Source organism: Ixodes scapularis, unplaced genomic scaffold, assembly GCF_016920785.2.
Source record: "Ixodes scapularis isolate PalLabHiFi unplaced genomic scaffold, ASM1692078v2 PGA_scaffold1__304_contigs__length_218370807, whole genome shotgun sequence".
NCBI lineage: Eukaryota > Metazoa > Arthropoda > Arachnida > Ixodida > Ixodidae > Ixodes > Ixodes scapularis.
Window position 1 is genome coordinate 165,608,519 of NW_024609846.1, and position 20,233 is coordinate 165,628,751.

The 20,233-nt window shown below is 49.0% G+C and overlaps 3 protein-coding genes across 4 annotated transcripts in view; 1 reads left to right on the plus strand and 2 right to left on the minus strand.

Annotated features, from left to right (window-relative positions):
- LOC8036002 (mediator of RNA polymerase II transcription subunit 15) overlaps positions 1-6,851 on the minus strand; it is a 99,975-nt gene extending 93,124 nt beyond the window's left edge. The window contains exons 1-2 of one of the 2 annotated variants that reach the window (XM_042290991.1): positions 6,609-6,851; positions 6,207-6,294 (exon numbers count right to left, since the gene is read on the minus strand). In XM_042290991.1, the coding sequence (XP_042146925.1) occupies positions 6,207-6,294; positions 6,609-6,679 (159 nt within the window). In that variant the 5' untranslated portion in view covers positions 6,680-6,851. The remainder of the gene's footprint in view (positions 1-6,206; positions 6,295-6,608) is intronic. The other variant, XM_042290990.1, reaches the window with a different exon arrangement.
- Positions 6,852-8,339: 1,488 nt separating this feature from the next.
- On the minus strand, positions 8,340-10,030 carry LOC8035998 (elongation factor Tu, mitochondrial). Its single transcript, XM_002401228.5, has one exon. It carries the CDS (start codon positions 9,852-9,854, stop codon positions 8,427-8,429), a length of 1,428 nt encoding a protein of 475 aa, XP_002401272.1. The 5' UTR covers positions 9,855-10,030; the 3' UTR covers positions 8,340-8,426.
- Positions 10,031-10,171: 141 nt separating this feature from the next.
- LOC8035999 (mitochondrial import inner membrane translocase subunit Tim22) lies at positions 10,172-20,220 on the plus strand. The gene is made up of 4 exons (XM_002401229.4): positions 10,172-10,428; positions 15,723-15,916; positions 16,492-16,564; positions 20,067-20,220. Exons 1-4 carry the CDS (start codon positions 10,209-10,211, stop codon positions 20,141-20,143), a joined length of 564 nt encoding a protein of 187 aa, XP_002401273.2. The 5' UTR covers positions 10,172-10,208; the 3' UTR covers positions 20,144-20,220.
- The last annotated feature ends 13 nt before the right edge of the window (positions 20,221-20,233 follow it).

Here is a 20,233-nt window from a genome sequence, read left to right on the forward strand (position 1 = left end):
TTTGCTCGTTATTTCATTATTGCCTTCTCGTATCGCCCAGAAAATGTTGGACATTTTCTCTGCACTGCGGTTTAGCGTTAACGGCAAAAGGAAGTGTACAAAACTAGTTTTTCGAACACTGCTCGAGTCAGGGGCAGTCTGCTCTGGTATCCGCGGGAGACCGGAGATGCGGCGGGTGGCAACAAATGTGAACGGCATGGTCTTTTTCCACTCAGTAAATTGGGTCGGCAGCAAAACCGCAGGAGTTTGAATGGGCCTTCAGACAAAAAACACTTTGCCCAAAATCAGATGGTGAACCAGAAAAATGGCGGATGGCTCAGTTTTAGCCCCTCAGAGGTCCCCACTGTTATGTGCACAGAGTTTCCACTGCCTGTGATGGTATTAGGGATTGTGAGCCACGAGGGTCGGGTCATAACACCCTATTTCTTCCCTCAAGGCCTTAGAGTCAATGCCACTGCACGTGTAAAGGTGCTGGAGACAATGGTGAAGCCTTGGATTAAGGATGCCACCCAGGGGCAGTCGTGCATCTTCCGGTAAGACTTCGCTCCTCCACATGTAGCTTTTTGCAGCGACAGCTGTCAAGGGCTCTTCCCACCGCTAAAAACGACGCCCATCGTCGTTGTAATTGTCGTAGTAAAGCGTGGGGCATACGTCATCGACGTCGTCAAATGCTCGAAAAAGATTGCCCGTCACAGCGGCGTTCTTGGGATCTGATCCCGGGTTCGCTGCGCGAGACGTGGGTTCGTTACAACAGAGCTAAACCACAGTTTTGAGAATTCCTTGATCGGCATGAGACAAATGTGGTGCATACGAGCCTCGTGTAGTGCCTGCCAGATGGCCACGGTTGCCGCGATGCCGCAATAAAAGGTTCGTTGTCATCCTTAATTCATTACAAATTTAATCGTAGTTGACAAACTTGGAAGCTTCAGCTAGGTGGTGTAAGCCACCACCCTACTAAAGGGTTCGGCCGTATTTATCCATCCATCCATCCATCTATCGTCGCATCGTGCCACTCGTTACGTCGTATCCCACCACCTTTGATGTCATGCCATACCACCCGACCGGATACCAACTAAAAAGCAAGGCCCAAGCCTTTCCCCCTCCCTTGGACATCGTCATCAGATGATCCACTCAGCACCAATTAGCTTGCATCGGTGACAGTGGCGGCGCGTCTCACAGTGTCTCGCAACGAGCGCGCCGCTAGCACACGGCAACACCGAGGCTAACACATCTGCCACTTTGCAGCGACTCTTGCAAAGCTTCGGCATGCTTGCCGTTTGGAGCAGGGAGCATCCACTAACGATGACGTCATCAAGAGACTTCGCGGTCAAGATCCACAGAGCGTGAACGCGGCACCGATGATCAATGACTTCGCCGTGACGTGTCGCAGCTAACGCCGTGACTGTACTGTAGATTCACACAGGAATGCTTATTTTAATCATTAAATTAATAATAATAATATTGTTAATATTATTCTCTATTGGATGAAAAAAAACAATACAAGGTTTTTGGGTTTTTTTTACGCAAGAGTGCTTTGCTGAAAGTGTCCACAACAACATCATGCTTACCATGTGACCTCCACACTCCCTGACTTGAACCGGCTGGACTATTATGTGTGGGGCTTCTTAATACGAAAGCATTAACTGTCCGCCGTAGTGAACCAACGTCATCAGCTTTTGAAGCCGTGCCAAATGACACCTTCCCCTGTCCCAATGGAGCGAAGCCTCTCGTCTGTAGCAGAAATCTGATGGAAAGGCCCCCATTGGCTGGTACGCATCATAGTTTCAAGGAACGAGGCTCCCATTGGCTCTCGTGTGGCGTAGTTCCAAGGAACGCCACCAGAGAAGCCCTTTCCGTGGCGCCGCAGCGCACGCAGAGCCAATGCAGGGCCCACACAGGGCAAACTCCAGAGAGGTTGCACAGCCGAGCTGAGCGTGGCGCAGCCACTTCATGAGAACGCGCGCTCAGTCATTGGCCGCTACCTCGGCAGTAGCGAAACGTGGCCGTCCAAGCCAGTACGCCGCAGACAAACTGAGGGAGCGGAAGAATGACATTCATACTTTCGCATTCACAACTCGACAGAAGTGCTTAGGTGTCCTCGGACCTTTTTGAAAGGGAGAGCAGCAACCAGTCTTAAAACACCTAAGGCTCGTTGAAGGCTGCCGTTGCGTATGTGATGGCCAACGCCAACCAGGACCACCTCATCGAGGCATGCGGACGCTTTCGAAGCCGTATCGAGGCTGTCGTTGATGCTAACGATGGCTCTTTGGAACGAGTTCAAAGAGCATAGATTTGGAGACCCGTGTATTGAATTTCATGCAGAACCGGGAGGACCTTTAATGTCCAGCAGGAATCAAGGCTTGGCGGAAAAGAGTAGCAAAGGATCAGCAGTGCAATCTTGGAATGTAAATAATGCGTTTCCTTCGACTCCGAGCAGTCGCGGATGCTCAGTTAGACTCGGACGGTACTCCGGCCAATAACGTCGATAAGGAGCCAATACTGCTACCGCCTGTTCTCCAAGAGGCAGGCTGCGCAACCGTCGGCGTCCAGAATCAGTTTGCATACTGTGGACATGTGCGCTGTATTCACTGCTGGTATTGCAGTGGGTGCGGAGGGTTTTCTTTGGGAGAGATTTGTTTCTGCTTGATGCCACCGTATTCCTGCAGCCTGTTGTTTTCCGAGAACGAAACTTGTTTTGCGTTCAAGGCGATGGCGCTACGCACTCTGAAACACACTGTGACGGCATGTGGGTAGAGTGACTCTTAAGACTTTTGGAGGTGATGTTGATCTAAAACCCGGGCACCACGTAGTCGAAGTGCCCTTTGGCGATATCCGTCAGACTCGTGGGATCCAGGTGGAGGAGTGACTCCAAGACTCTCAGCAGTTACGTTCCTCTGAAACCTGACCTAGCCTCAAAGAAAGTGTCCACACCGTTGTGAGACCTCGATCAAGCCGTAGAGAGTGGAAGACACGTTTTTCTAGCTCCGGTAAGCTAGCCAGCTCAAATATTTGGTGAAGGCAGCAGGTTTGAGCTTGTGATCTGTGACCCTGTTGTCTTCCCCCATGAAGAGCCAGATGGCGGCTATTTTGCGTGGGAATTTTCGGCTTCCTCGCTCGCAGATGCGCATGCATAGCGGTTGCTTCTATCCACCATGCATGATTCTGAACGTAGGCCAGCTGCAGATCTTTATATGTTTTGGCCACCTATAGTCAATGGACTCTTCCAGTGACTGTAAAGCAGGGTAATGTAGGCAACTTCCGTTTTTGCCGCCTGCTGAAAGGATTGAGAACTCTGCATTTTTCCTGGAAGCATTCTCCTTGGTGTCCACTGTAAGCGAACACAATTAGTTTGCTTTGCATGGAGGGGCCCCTTTTATGACTTGTCCTTCCGGCCTCCTTTGTCGGCAGTCGAGGCTCCATGGTATCCGTCTAGTGATTGTTCGTTCAGTCCACTGCACCCTTGGAGCGGCTTCTGTAACCTTTAATGAGCTGGTCTTCTTTTTGGAGGTTTTTGATTTGTCGTTTGCTCCTGCCTGCTTCTGCCGCCTTCGCAGAACAGCTGGCAAGCGCGGCAGCGTGCGCCCCCTGCACCGGCTTTTTTTTTTTGGTAAAGCTGTGGTTGCGATTTTTCTTTCTGGCGTATTGTTTGCTGGCATTACGATTTCACATGTCTGCTGCGGGGTTGTCCATCCATATCCCCCACCCCCTCCTCCACCAGCCCAGTGCAGCCGAGATGGCGCTGGTCTCTGCTGGAAGGCACTTGTTGTTACCCTTCCGGTGCTGCCGCTTCTGCGACCGCTTCACCACCCTCTGGTCCGGGCCAGCGATGACACCTGCATCCCCCTACATCTGCATAGTGCCGATGTTTCCTGCACAGTGATATGGCTGTGACTCTCAGCCATTTGACTTTTTGATTCTTCGGTCCTGCATGAAAGCTGTTGCCGGGGGGGGGTTACATAAAGAGCAGAGCTATATTTTAATGAGAGCAGGTGGGCCTTTATTTTTTCTTGAGACCCACCTACCGTTTTAAGGACGGGGGATCTGGGGATTCCTGTGATCTCCCTTCCCCGATCCCGGGTCGGAACGCCCAGCCGCATTCGCCATGAATTCTGACCTGTTTGCGAGGTGTAGGGGGCCCTTCCTTGGGGGCTTTTTCCCTCCCGCCTTCTTCCGAGGGATCGTCTTTCATTCCCCCCCTCGGATGCAGCTCACAACCAACAGGCGAGAAGGTTTCGCCTCGTCTTTTCCCACTTTCGGGAAGGGGACTCATCCGGTGGACGCGAGAGTGGACGGATGTGTATGTTGGCAGCTCCTCCAACGCTTTCCCACAGTGGCGTCACTAGGGTCAGTGGCACTCAAGCCAGTGGCCCGCGGCGACACCCCCCCCCCCTCCCTCCCCCCTCCGCTCGTCCCCCGCTGCGACTCCACCCCCTCCTCTTTTGGCCCACCGCGACACCCCCCGGGGCGCTGCACCTGGCGCAATCCGCCCGCCCGCACGCCCCCCCCCCCCCCCCCCCCCCCCCCCGCACCCCTGTTGTGACACCACTGCTTTCCCGTCCTTTGGCTCTGGTACCCCATGCCTGGCAGGTTAAAGGGGCCCTGCAAGGACGTTTTTACTAGTTTTTAATTTGCACCGAACCTGAGCGCACTGAACGGAGTAACTATTTAGTTACTCTCTCCGTGCCCGCTGGCTTGCCCGAATCCCAAGAGACGTGCAAACCGCAAAAAAGGTAGACGTTTAAATATGATTGCAGGGCCCCTTTAAGACTATTTCTGACTTAGCCGGCGCAGGGGGCATTTTGGATGGGGCATTGTGGTGCTTTTAAGAGTTTTAATAAATGTTCTTGGACTCTGTCCTTACTCAACATGTGTTTTCTTTCTCCTCCGCTATATTCGACAGAGTGAGACAAAGTAGCGATCATTGGCACCGACGGAGGTGTTGTATCGAAACAACCCGCGGTAACATAGTCTAGGCGTCACCAACACTGCCTCGGATGTGTGGGGACCGCGCTGCTAGGTTTGACGTCTCCTTTGAGGTCACTGTCACTGTTGAGATAACCTTCTGGTTACCCCATCGGTACCTCTGCTAGTAGTTGACAATCCTACAAAGTATAAGCACACTGCCATACAGTGAGAGCGCATAGCTTTGACACGGGTCAGCAGCGGGCCAAGGTTGTTGCATCATAAAACTACCTTGAAGAAAAAAGAATTGAGTGGACAAGAGCCATTCAAGGTGGAAAGCCTCACACCGCTGACAACCAAGTCTTCTTTACCATATAAGTTTTGGAATCTAGACCTTTGTCAGCTTGGAAACCAAACAAAATGTTGCAAACTTTCCTAACAGCAAATGAAGCAGAGCCTCAAAAACAGTATACACCAAATACTCAGAAACCGAAAAGGATGTAGACAGCAAATTAGAAGCCAGAAGAACACTACACTTCGTAATAAGGAGAGTATGAGAAATGTCATGCATGATCATTGTTATGTAGTAGAAGTTGTGGCTCTGTTGTAGTGCTTGCCAAGCATTTGTCATTATCTTTGAAAGCGCAATGAAACATACTTCCTTAAGGCCAGTACACACACTTGTAACCGTGTAGGACCGGCTGAGACAAGACTGGCTTTTAAGCATCTTGCGACGGCTTGGGTCCTGCTCCGCAGCAGCGCATCCGACCCTAAGCCGTCGCAAAAGGCCTTGAGTTGTAAGATTCAGGCAATCAAAATAAACGTAGGTAATACCGGTTGTGCAAGCTATTTTATTACGAGTAAACCATTCAATAAAATGGCATTCCATGAAACAGCATTCTACAAAAAGGCTTCAATGAGACGCTTCGATGAAACGCCATTTGGCGAGGCGGCATTCAATGAAATGTCCGGTCCCACTGGGAGAAATTCGTGGCAAGCTCTGGCAATGACGTCAACATGTCTCTGGCTAGATGCGCATCCAATAACGCTCCACATAGGAAAGTGTCATTCCAGCGGCCTGGCTCGACTGACAAGCTATCTGCAGATCGGTCATTCTACAAACGCCCTTTGCTCGCGTCCGACTCGCCGGTTTCTCACCATTCGCCCACCGGGGGAAAGCAAAAAGCCGCGTTCCGCAATTTCTTTGCACATCGGTGTTTGCTTGCAGTTCTTCCAATACCCGACGGAGGCTCTCGTCGATCGCGGGGTTAGCGTTGGCGAACGTTCGAAAAGACTCTACTCACCTTGGACCGCGCCTTCTGGAAAACGTGGTTTTCCATCTCCGTAGCACTCCGGATGGTCGGGTTGGATGCCTGGCGGATCGCCTCTTCGCTGCGCAAGAGAACACCCCCCTCGTTAGCGCGGGCACGACGGGGCACGCATGCAGCGGGCCGGACAAGTCCGAGCGTCGCCGAAGAGCATCCGTGCTGCTGCCGGTGTCGGCAGCACGGGCCGGCGCGCCCGAGCCCGGCTGACAGCGGGGCTGGGGCCGCTTTTTCTTGTTTACAGCGGACCGCCGAGCCGCTGCTGGCTACGGCGCCCAGAGCGGTCTAGACGCGTTGCCCGGCTGCCTTTAACGTTAGCTCCGATCTGAACCGAATGCAGGCTCGGATCATTTAAATGTAGTGTGCGCAAAACCTACTCACATCTTGCCCCTGACATTTTGTCGGAAGGGTTGAGTGCGCCAACTCTGATCTGCTTGTGAACCATCCGCCATTGTGCTCGCGTCGGTGTTTGCGTACTTTGCTCTTTGCCTTTCTCTCGTCAGCGTCAGCAGGGTCAGCAGCGTCAGCGTCAGTGGCGTCAACTAGCGTCAGCCACTGACAACGTTAGCCACTGATCTCCGTTTCCTCTCAGTAGCTCGTCGTTTTCGGTCAGTGTTTTCGGTTGGTTGCGTTGGTTGGGTTGTGTGGGTCATGAGGGTTGCTGGATTGGTGGGGTTGGTTGGGTTGGTGGAAGGGATGAATGGATCATACTAGTGATACGTCTGTAATAGGCGGCAATTTGCGCCATCTAGTTTGTAATTTTCACATACCCTGACGAGTTGACCCAACGAGGTTGAGTTGACCCTACCTCCAATGTTCTACCTCTACTGTGAAAAGAAATATGAGAAAACTTTATCCGGAAAATGTTTTCAATAAATTTAGCAAGGATTTTTTTTTTTCTACGAAGCCCGCGATTGTTTACAGCCGGCATCTGCCATTCAGCACCAGCAGAGTGAGAGCCCACGGGGCAAAGGGTAAACGATAATCCCCCACATTGCGTGCCGACGGCTTCGATATGCGCTGCGTCATGCATGACGCAGCAAAGAGCTTGATACTTCGCAGTAAAAGCACACCTCGGTGATATGTAATCACGTTCCGATTAACCCGCCAGGGCCGTGGCTTCCTGGTCTACCCAGTATTTCTTGTTTCAGACATTAGGCTAAGCGGCGCAACCCACGCAACCAGAGTAGTAGCTCACATTTGAACAATGCAGCCGCCACTCCCAGGCGCATCGAATATTTCTTGCTTCAGTCGCTAGATAGCGCCAAATCAAACAGCATTGCATGTTGCCTTTTTAGCCCTTCATCCCGCTTCCCATTGCATCTAGGGATATTGCCAACCCTCCAAGATCCAAACGATTTTTGCAAACTTTGTATACACTGTTTTCAACTGCAAAACCGTGGCTGGGCATTTTAAAAATAGTAAATCTAGTCAGAGAAAAAAAAAATTAAAATACATTGGAGGGGAAGCGGGGGAGGGGGCGTGCAGGCAGCTTCACATTTTATGTATTTAAACATATTGAGTATGCAAGAATAAAGCTTCTAAGACTACTCTCAAACCATGCTTGTACACAAATTACAATGGAACAAAATCATGAAAATAGCAACCACTATTTCCTTGTGACCAATCCAGCATTTCCAGTATTGCTGATCTACTTGCACTCAGTAGTGAACATGGGTTACCGGACCTTTGGCAACAAAGCTAAATTATATTAGCTACACCAAGCTCTCGTGATCTATATCACAGCTCTCCAAGCATCTATGTCGCACCCCCTGTGACCTCGTCCTTCCCAAGTTCACATAAAACGATGCACTCTTTACATACAAGCCCACATATGCCCATACCAGGTGTGGGCACTGAACATGTGCAGAAACGAGACTCACAAAGCATCTGTGCAAGCGCTGTGCCGACAGTAACGCCACTGCAGCAGGCTTGACGTCAGAGTCGTGCGTCGGTGTATAAAGAAGCTTTCTTCCCTGACCAGCACAAAGAGAGGAAGGGGAAGAGAACCAAGCACTTTCAGACCCAAATTTCTGAGAGGTGGATCCAAGAAAATTGCATAGAAGGCAATGCTGAAAACGCTATCAGTGAAGAATGCCAAAACAAGACAGGTGATAGAGACATCCATTTATTTCAGCACTTGACAATGAAAATATATTCTACAGAGACGTTGCGGCTCGTCTACGGAAAGGGCCCACTTTATGCGCCCTTCTGGGCCCTCTTGAGGGCCTCCTTCTCCTTCTTCTTCTCCGACTTCTCCAGGTCTGCCCTCTCGTCGGGCGTCAAGTTGTTCAGCACCTTAGTGACGACCCCGGTGCCTGAGGTGCGGCTGCCGTCGCGAAGCGTGAAGCGCTGGCCCTGCTCCAGCGCCATGGGCTTGAAGAGTTTGACAATCAGCTTGCAGTCCTCACCCGGCATGACCATGTCGCGGCCCTCGACGGTGATCCTGGCCGGGCAGTCCCAGGTGGTCGAGAACACTATGGGCTGGTAGCGCTTGAGGATGGGCCTCTCCCGGCCGCCCTCCTCCTTCTTCAGCACGTACACCTGAGCCTCATACTGGTCGTGCTGCTTGATGGTGCCGGGCTTGCAGAGCACCATGCCCCGGCGCACTTCGTCCCGCTTGATGCCACGGATGAGGGCCCCCAGCTGGTCTCCTGCCTGGGCCTCCTCCAAGATCTTGTGAAACATCTCGATGCCGGTCACTGTCGTCTTGAAGAACTTGTTGTAGCCCACGATCTCGCACTCCATGCCCTTTTTGACGATGCCGCGGTCGAGCCGGCCTGTCACCACGGTGCCGCGTCCCGGGATCGAGTAAACGCTCTCGATGGGCATCAGGAACGGCTTGTCCAGGTCGCGCTGGGGAGTCGGGATGTGGCTGTCCACGGTGTCCAGCAGCTTAAGGATCGAGTCCTTGCCGAGGTCGGGCTCCCTGCCCTCCAGCGCGCAGAGGGCCGAGCCCGTAACGATGGGCACCTCGTCGCCCTTGTAGCCGTGCTCGGTGAGCAGCTCGCGCAACTCGATCTCGACCAGCTCGAGCATCTCCTTGTCCGCCGCGTCCGCCTTGTTCAGGTACACCACGATGTGCTCGATGCCGATCTGCTTGGCGAGCAGCAGGTGCTCCCTGGTCTGCGGCATGGCGCCGTCCGTGGCCGCAACCACCAAGATGGCGCCGTCCATCTGAGACGTGCCCGTGATCATGTTTTTGATGTAGTCGGCGTGGCCCGGGCAGTCCGTGTGGCCGTAGTGCCGGTTGGCTGTCGAGTACTCCACGTGCGCGACGTTGATGGTGATTCCTCGCGCCTGTTCCTCGGGCGCGTTGTCGATCTCCTCATACTTCTTGGCCGCAGCCAGCTTCTCCTCTGCGAGGACCTTGGTGATTGCGGCGGTGAGCGTCGTCTTGCCGTGGTCTACGTGGCCGATGGTGCCGATATTGCAGTGCGGCTTCTCCCGCTGGTACACCTTCTTGGCAGCGGGGCTCGGGGTCGCCAGACAGCGCCGGGGCAGCACCACCCAGAGCCGGCACGCCGCCGCCGCTGCCGAGGGCACGGCGACCAGCGGCTTCGAAGCCACCGCCTTGAGCGGCCCGCTGCCGCTGCACAAAAACCGCCCGAGGAGCGTGCTCGTCATCGCGACCGGCGCCTTGCTGAGCTCGAACGGGGCCTGATTATTTGCCAAGAAACGTGTAATACGCAGAACAGAGTTCACCTCACAGCGGTTCACCTTCCGCAGGGACCACGCTACTCGGCCATAACAAATTTTCTGCAAAGCGGAAGCGGAAACGGAGTATGGGGGAAGAACAAAACTTTTATTAGCGATACAAAATAAGCTTGCTTAAAAAACTATGCAGAAAAGTTGTTTTTAATTCATTTTTTTAAACATGTCTTTATAAGTCATAGACAAACCACCTTTAACTTTTTTTTTTGTCGCTAGTTTGAGGTAATTTTCTAAAATTGTTAGCAACTACATTCATAATAATAGAAAATGGCCTCCTCCGACAGTTCGCCGGCCCCGCCGGCAAATGTGCGAGATATTAATTTTTCGGAGCTAATGACCGCGCTCATAGGTCCAAACAAGCGGATCAGAGAAAATATAATATTTCCCGTGGGTCTGTTTCCGCACAAAGTGAAAACGAGGGACGAGTTGCGCGTCGAAGCCGCGTTCGAGAGCTGTGCCTTCAAGACTGGCCTGAGCTGCATTTTGGGTGAGCTTGTTGGAGATCCCGTAGGCAAACTTGGTTTCGTCCCAACGTCACTTGCAGCACCGCTTTCGACAGGCTCTCCGCTACCACTCAGGCGGGCTTGTAGACAGTTGGGACACGAAAGTTTCTGCATATAATGTACACGAGTCGAACTTGAGCAGCGTCTGTGTGATGGATCGGTAGCTATGCCCGTGGATCACTTTCTGTGGCCTTTTCGACGAGGAGTGCGTGTGCACAGCTTTCGTTCATGCACGGGCCCGGTACCTTTTATTGCATAACCACAGAAAGTTTCCCCCGAGTAATGGAGTCCCATTCATTAACACGGTTGTATTTGACAAAGTTACGTCGAAATACGACCGCTAACGACAAACATTCCCTCATCGTATGTCGCATGAAAGTGATACAGCATGTCCTGGGGAAGAAGGGGGGGTCGGCTCTAAATTTTTATATGTCGGCGATGTGAGGATCTAAAAGTTGCAAGAAAATATTTTCGAATCGTAGGACTGCTACTGTGATAAAACAGAACCTGGGTCTTGTACCCCTGATGAGATGTCTTCCATAAGCCCCCTTGGCGCCTCTCACCAACGTGCGCGTCTAGTTTCACCTCTTTGCACCGGAGTGTTAGGTGCAGCGGCTGACATGGCTAAGCACCTGGGCAGCGCGATAGGCTCAGTAATTATATTCTCAGTCCTATTCAAGTTCTACTTATTTTTCCCCCTTTTTTTTGTAATAGTGTGATTTGCAATTTTAAAGATATACGTCGAGAAAAAAAAAAGTAGAATGGGGGTTTATATTTGAATAAATGGTATCCAAGGTTGTTCCTGTGCAGCTCGATCGAAACAACAGCGAATTTTGACTTCACTTTGTTTCAAGGGCAGACTTACCAATAGGCAGTGGGCAGGTGCCTAGGGTAGCAGAATTTTAAGGGCAGCCAATTTGTGGCCACCCCAAATTAATAGACCCTTTCCGAAATTCAGTCTGGCCACTTTGATAACCATCATCACCTATGTTTATCATCTCTACATACGAATGGCGGCCTTTGGTGAATGCGGAAGAAAAGATTCGAAGACAGACACTTATGCGGAGCTTGAACAATCCAAACACTAGTTTGTTGCCACAGTGACGAGACTTATATGCTTCTGTGCACTACGCATTTGAGGGTGTCGTATAAATCTCTGGAACGCTCGGTTTCGCCATGCCCCGACTGCTCGTGCTCATGACAATAACATGTAGCAATTGTTATGAGGGGTTTAATTAAACTTAGCACCTCGTACAAAGTGGTAGCTTGTTGACACCATCGAAAACTAAACAAATAGAGAAAACCATGTACAGCGAAGAACAAAATAAATTTTCGTACTTCTGCCGTTGATAAATGGTTGCTAAGTCTCAACCGCCATTAGCATACAAAAATGTGGACTCATATTTGGGCCACTAGATGTTTTTTCTGGCTCTCAATAAGGCCATTTCTGCATAAAAAGGAGATTTTGTCATTTAATTAGCGATTACCATTACCAAATGCTGCCTAAAGAGGGGAGGATGGCGAACGCTTTTCATTGGCTGATGGTATGTTAAAAGAAAATACACGCCAAAAGTAATACAAATAATACAAACTGAGAATGCAGGCTCAAATCATCGTGGCACTACTAACACCTGGCACCTCTAACAGTGCATTGAAATATACAATACCAATACAGCAGCAAGCAGTTGATACCTATCAAAGTCTTCTTGAAATACATTTTGTTTTTGACCAATTACATCTAAGAAGAAAACGAAATTAGGCCCCTTGTGGGTTGGCATCATTGCCTTGCATATCTCGAGACACTTAGCAAGTCTAAGAAAGGGAGATGAATTTACAGCACACTTGAGATGGGAGGTGCTGAAATTGCCGAGGTCGGGGTTTATATAAATGTTACTTCGTTTTATATGTTGCTTTTTTTATTTTTGAAAAACCAGAGACGATGGACGAAAAAGGAGACAATCACAAAACATCTCAATTTGAGTGGGACGTTTTGTGTTTGTCCGTCGCCTCCGATTTTTCAAAAATGTGTAACATAAACCAGCTCGCCTGTGTACTCACTCTATCTTGTTCTTCTTATTTGGAGCCATTTCCCATGCTTTATCACCATTTTTGGGCAGTTCATTTCATTTATCCCAGAAGAATCATCAAAGGCAAGTGCCAAGTTATACTCATGCATCATGGCATAAAATTAAATATGGTGCCAACATTTACACAGAAAAAAGCTGCATAGTACAACATCGGCAAGTGATTTAATTGCAGAAAATGCTGCATGCATGCTCATAAAAAAACACAATCTCAATCTGAACATCACACACAAGAAGGCAATTTTTTTGTGCTTGTTTTTTCCTCATTGACAGGAAACAACTTTAGGAGACTAAGCAGAGTGACCATGAGGGAGCAGCTTGTACTGTTCGCTACAGCTCAGAATGTTAGCAAAAAAGGGCTTCAGAGTTTTGCCTGCAGCTTTGAGGTGAAGTGGTGTGTGGGACACATTTGTTTGCCAACTTCACCCTTATGCGCGCTAACCTTTGATGAGGCTTTTATTCATTTGGGTAATGCGGACGCTTTCCTGGGATGTAGCCAGTAAAATTCAGCCAGACGTCGTGCTAAGTGATCCTACAGGGGGTGTTTGTTAGCGTGCATCTGCAACATTTATACCGGGGTAGCGCCCACCCACTTTCAGTGAACTCTGGGTTAATTTAGACATGGACACTTGTCCGGTCAAATTGGGCGCTTAACATATAATTTGCAGAATTCCCAAGTTCGGGATATGTTAATAGTGGGCGCTTAAACGAAGTGGGCGCTTCTGCAATATTTTATGGTAGTTGTTGAATTATTAAAAAGTAATGTACGACGTTTTCCGACACCTTTTTTTTTTTCTACTGGATTTCAGTGCTACCAGTCACTTTTGATAGGTACCATTTTTAAGAATGTTCAAATGCAAGTGGGGAGTCGGAAATGCAGCGTGCATCCTGGCATCAACGCTTTTTCTGCAGGTTTAACGTTTCAATTTTGTTTCGTTGAATTGGTGGGAGCTCCTGTAAAAAGGTTTCTTTGCTGTCACCAGATCTAGCATAATAAAACGTGCTATCATCTTGACTGTACTCACATGCACCTTGCTTTGTATTGTGCCATACACTTTTTACGACTCCTTGGAGTTTGCTATTCGTAACTCCAGCGACTTATAGAAGTCGCCACTCTCAGACAAACGTGGCAGTCAAAAACGGGTCACGCACGCCACATGCAACGCGTGCATGCCACGTACAACACTGTGGTTTCAGCAGGCAGGTATTGGACTCAAAATTGTTTGCCCCGACTTTTATTCACCATGTTCTAAACCACTGATGATGTGTTGGCATAAGGGAGCTTCCAGAAGCTTGGCCTTCTTTGGGGAAGTGATGAAAGGACTACCTGTTTTATCGGGCCGATGAACGTCGATAAACGCACGTCTGGTTCACATTGTTGTATAAGTTGCGCTCCGAGCGACCTAGGCAACCCTCTAATATGACAGTAACAATGCAACACAAGAAGCAATGCAAGGGTACACCTGGTTACTTAATTATGGGTCATGGTTTTCCTTGCAACCCTTTCAGTGCTGCCGTTTTCATTGCTTTGGACACATCCAATGACACTTCTCTCTCTTTACTTCGGCGGCTATCGCACCAGCAGCCGGCAGCATGCATTTGCGGAAGTGGCAGGACACGAGCAGAAATTGCAAAAGGACCTGTTCCGATCTGTTTTGGGTTTTCGCACTAGGTGCCAACTGTTTTGCTAAAGTTGTGAATACCAATGCTTCCATCCAAGTTAAAGAACCATTGTGTAGGCCCAATGAATGTAACCCACTTTAAACGGACCTCAAAAAAGCAGTTTCTTGACTTATCACCCTGTGACGTACAGAGAGTAAACAAGCTTTTTCCCTACCTGTGGTTGGTGCAACACCTGACAGATGGCTGTAGAAGTGTCCTCGCAACATTCTTTTTGCAGAGGCTTTGCCTTGCCAAAACTAGACAATATTTTCAAGTCAAAATGTTATGCAGCTTGTCAGTGCACGAGTTTGTCATTCTTATGAATTAAGTTCGTTGAAGGGATGCAGTACCAACAGGAAAATGGTTTATCACATTATTTTGTCTATGCAGACACCCTTTATGAACTATATTTTAAAAAAAGCAATGGACACTGTTGTCTTGTCATGGCAATGATGTTCGTTTCTGCTGGATCTTTCACCAATGTAACCTGTGACTAAAGTAACAGCCTGAAAGTGCAGCAGGAGGAAAGCTGAGGTGAGGGTGATGCATTTTACACTTCACTCTGCTTGTACGTCCCACAACAAGTTTGGCAACTGGTTAATTGACATTTCTCACTTACCCTCAAAGGAGTTCTTACCGAATGTTTGCAGAAGTGATGACGAAGAAACATTGCAGATGAATTTGGACTTTTCCATTTGTATAAATAATCAAATTCGGAAGATCTCCGTTTTATTTCGGTAAAATTAATCAAACCTTTTTATATTCATCTGCAGACATTGGTCCTATAAGGAATGAAGCTGCAATTTAGCCAAAAGATGCAGTTTGACGGTGGGTCTGTGGTGTGAAAATATTCACAAAATTTTACCCCAATAAAGAATTGCTAACAAAAACAACTTTTTTAACAGTCAAGTCACTTTCATGTGAAAGTGGAAAAGCTTGCTGGACCATTGGTGCTCTTCATTTGGCAACACAAAAAATGAGACCAAAATGGAAATGATTGTCTTTGCTCGCCTCTCAACCAGTTGTTTTGCCTTTGGAGGCTCTGCCTTCAACGTTTTCACAAAATAATTGCGCTATAGTCGGTGACAGGTTAAGAGTTCAGGGGAACCTCCTCCCACCTCTTCGTACCTTAGAAGAGTGGATAATGGAGAGGAGGTTGCCTGCTCTCCATTATCATAAAGAGGTGATGAGATGCAATGGACTAATAAAGTGTCAGTTACAACTTCAGATGCACCGTCCATTAGGAATTAAATTCCAAGGAACTTCTTAAGCTTCGGAATAAAACATAATAGCAAACGAAGTGCAGTTCCATATTTCTTTTTTAATGAACAGCTCTGATAGCCACTGGAGAAACTTTCTAAAGGCCTCTTTTCAATATGACTCGTATCGAAACAGTCTTTCTTTAGGAACGCTAAACTAGAAGAGATATTCAAAAACTGAAACCTCTCAAAACCAAACCAAAACCAATTTCATACACATTTCGGCAGCTGCAACGGAGCGGTCATTTGTTTCGGTCCGCGGCCTACCCGCAGGTGGGGCGTTTGGGGCAGCCATCGGTCTCTTCTCGGCGAGCGTAGACCCCAACGTGACGGGCGGCGGCGTGGACCCGTCCAAGATGACCGTGCGCCAAGTCTTTGCCGACATGAAGGCCAAATCCACCTCCTACGCCAAGAACTTCGCAATCGTCGGAGCCATGTTTGCCGCCATCGAGTGCGCCATCGAATCGGTGAGCAGCTGCAGTGGCAAACAGTTTGTCGAACAATGTTTTATTGATAGATCACTTTGTTGACGTACAACATTTCATCAACAGATTGTTTCGTTGGCATACGTTTCATCAACAGATCATTTCGTTGACATACGAAGTTTCATCGACAGTTTGTTTCATTGAAAGGCTTCCCACAATTGTTTCATCAACGGACCTTGTAATGTTTCGTCGAACGTTTTCAAAACAAATGTTTTGCCCCTGTTGTACTGGGGGAGAGAGAGGAGCGAGTCCAGAGGCTTAGGTGAATGCACCTCAGTGAGTCATGCACTAGCCTTTGGTGGCTTCCAGATTTCATTATCCGCTTAGTAGAAAAAAATTATATTGTTGACGAAACGTTGCAGGAGCCTGTGTCCACGAAACGAGTTTTCATGAAATGCCAGTGTTAACGAAACGTGTCCATGAAAAGTTGTCCCTAGATTGTGTTCCCACAAAACGTGTTCCCACGGAACGTGTTTCACAAAACGATATGGACTCGAGCGGCCAACATGCCGGGAAGCCCGACCCCTACTCACTGTGCTGTGTTTTGGCATTTGCAGCACCGCGCCAAGACCGACTGGAAGAATGGCACGCTGGCGGGAGGGCTGACTGGAGGCCTCATAGGTTTCAGAGGTGAGCCGGCTGTGTGTGTGGGGGGCCACAGTGCAAGTGCACAGCTATACTCCACTCACCCTCAAGCAGAGACGTGCCCTCCGGACCAATCAGCCGCCTCCACTTCATCACCTGACCTGGCTCTCTGCGTGGGGGTATGGGCGGGAGCCCGATCACGTGGCAAAAGAGAGGCATACAATTGGTCCAGCGAGGACGTAGTTTCCACTGCAGTCTCGGCTTAAATGTGAACGGTGTACACCAGTGTCCGCCGATGGGGTTGGGAAAAGCAGTGAACGACCCAAAGTACGCCAACTTAGAAATAAGGTTACTGTAAGTAGATGATGATGACTTCGCACTTCACAGCTTAACCCTTTGACTGTCGAGCTTTTTGGTTTTTTTTCCTAAAAACTGTACTTCAGTGTTTGGACTTTTTGCGAAGTTTTTTTTTTAAATTAGTGGGAGCATGTACAGTGCTTGCAAGCTTGCAACTCGAAAAGTTGTCACCTTTCTTTTATTCGGTTTCATTTTGGCACGTACGCTTCCGCGATATTCCGGCAGCCTGAGATTCCTACCCAGAGGTACTTTACAGAGCACCTCCATCGAATGATGAGCTCTCATCCTCCGAATTTAATTCCAAAAAGCATTGGAAGTCTGAATCTTAAGAGCCAGTGCTCCCATTGGCACCACCAGAGCGGCCGGTATGCGGAGCGAGCGCCACATGCACGGAGTGTCCAAACTATAAGTAGCTCAGCAAAGTGGAACACCGTGCGAATATAACGTTTATAGTTTGCCAATGGCATAGCAAAAAGCAACACCTCCCACGGTGTGCGCAGTTTCGCGTTTAGGCAGGCACTTTCATGTGCGTAATCACTGCCGTACATGTACGGCAACGACCATCAAAGGGTTAATTAACCCATTGAAGACTAATTTTTTCTCCATAAAAAAACCCAGAAAACATTATTTAAAATCAACATTTTGTGCAATAATTAAATAAGTCACTCATTCGGCCTCCAGGTATTGTCTGTTCTCTGCACTATTAATCTCGGGCGATATGACGTGTTCATTTGGGTGTTTTTTCACCGTGCGGTTTTGTTGAAATGGTAATGGAGGGCACATGCGACGCTCGTGATTAGAACGAAAATAATCCATCGTAGTTGCGTTCCTTGCGGGTGACGTCTCCCTAATGCTGCGTGTCACAGGACTTGCTCGAAAGCACCGACAGCCTAAGAGAGACAAACCGATGGTCTAGACGCCGAATTTGAACGGATTGTCGCATCCGATGCCCATCTTGGTGGTTGCCTTCCGTTCTCGCGCGAGACGCTATTGGCCGAGTCGTTAGCAAATGGCGGGCCCCAGATATCTCTCCGCCGAAGTCCACGGGAAGCTCCTGATCACCTCTCGACTCAGTTAGACTAGCAAAACTGTAGGCGCCGTGGCCATGTTCCGAGCTGTGGGCAAGACAGGAGCGAGCTGGCCGCACGCTACTCGTTGCGTGGGTTCCGGTGTTGAAACAGCGGGATTGCTGAGTTGAGAGACGGGTTGCGGTGTAAACTCGCTTTTGAAATGAGAATTTTCTCAAGATTTTGTTTGCAGAACTAACCGCAGTCTCTGGCACAGCTTGCCACTACCCTGAAGAAAATACTTTTTTTTTTTTAAATTGACGCTGGCTTAAAATGCAACTGGCTCCATGCATTTTGTTTAGAAAAACAGGAATCGCTGCTCGTATCTGCTGTGTGAGGTTGCGGTTCTTGGATGGAAGAAACAGGAAGGCAAATGGAATGGAAATTTGCCGCGCAGCATCTCTTCAATATTGCGTTGCCTTGTCTTTTTTTTTTTTATCTCTTCATCAGTTTGATGTTTCCGTTCTCTTACCACAGTCTCGCACATAATTAATTGTGGTTATCCTCGGTAGCCCTGCGGGACTTGCAGCATGAGAAAAACATCAGTTAAGGTTCTGCTGTATCTCAATTGCACACTGTATCACCTTGGAGTGCATGGGAAAACTGCTGAAGCCTTAAAACAAATACTCAATCAAATAAACCTTGGTGATGATTAACTCGACAGCATTTTTTCCAAGGTGTTAAAAAAAAAAGTGAGCAGAGCTAGCCACGCGTTTTTGCTGCACATCTCTAGTGCCTCCTCCAGTGGCTCGAGGCATTGCATCGAACCAGAGCCGGCGCACTCCTCTAAGCGAATGAAGGATGTTTTGCATCTGTAGTCACGGGTATCTCTAGGTTTTCCATCAGACGCCTCTTAGCCTTTATTTTGGCCGCATTCGGGTCTATGGTGGAAGTGTACACAGGAACGTCCGCATCGTCAGGTGCATGCCAACTATTTCGAGCTCACTCCTGTAGAGATTGTGGTAGCTCTGGGAGGGCACCACCAGTTGACTCGTAGAGCACGTGCACGCAAGAAAATTCATTGTGCACAAAGTCAAAGCCGACCAATAAAGGGCAGCTAGCGGGAGATGCCAGAGACACGCGTTTGTTTTGCTTGGATTGAGAAGCACGTCATATGCGGGGCTCTCGAAGGCACATTCTTCTTTGCATCCCTGGCCAAGTTCCAACAGGAACCGGGCAGGTCATCGAGTGTCAGAGTTAAACACCCTAGATCCTGGGAAAGTAGTGCGATTGCCTTCCTGCTAGCTGGACACAGATACTAAAACACACACTACCAAAATCTCTCAATGCGATTAATTGAGCAACACCCGTTGCCATGGAAATCGCCACTTCGGTACCTGCATTAGTTGGAAGCTTTGCGGGGGGTCATTCTGAACTGGCCATGCCAAGATCCCGATAGTGCGTCATTATACCGAAGGTGTTGCTCGCCACTATCAGCGTCTCTGACACAGTGAATGCAATGGACTTGTGAATCTGGCTTATCTTCTCGGACCTCTTAGCGAAGTTCCTCTTTTTCGTGCATATTTCACGACAGGAAAATTATTTTTCGATGCCGCCGAGCACCGACACCGCACGTGCTGGTGGTGCAAAGATGCAAGCTTGTTTTTGCCGGTGCGTGAATGATGCAGTTGACTTCAACTTCAGACCTAACAAAATCTCAGTGTACAGGAAAGGTTTTATAAAGCAACCTGCCACCGCGAATTTCAATCGGCTGACCAAGGTCGAGGAGAAACTGCTCATTGCAACCATATGGGGACCTTCATACTATTTTCCCAGGATCAGGTGGCTTTAGGCCCAGTCGGCGACGAGCATCGCGGTAGCCGTGTGTAGCATCGAAACTGGGATGTTCTTCCCCGGTCACATGTTCTTCCCCGCGCACGTTGCTGCCGTGACGTGCAGTGCACCGGTCTTTTGCACATGCTTTCGGCGGCTCAGCCTTCGTAATAAGTGTGGCTGGCCGGCGATACACTTAGAATAAGTCGGTTCAAAATACACGCATTTCAATCTGAGTTACAAGTGATTTCGCTACAATATGAGGGATTACTGTACCTTGTTTCAACCTTAGGTAGTTGCAACGCGTCATACAGATGCACAGCTCTCTCTAACGCATGTTGTTCCGACAGCTGGACTCAAACCGGGACTCCTGGGAGCTGCTGGCTTTGCGGCTTTCTCCACCATCATAGACTACTACCTGCGGTAGCAGAGCCGCACGGCGCCCCCTGTACATAGCGCCGCAGGACGCAAACTAGGCACAAATAAAACAATTGTTCGCAGAAAGTGCAGTTTCACC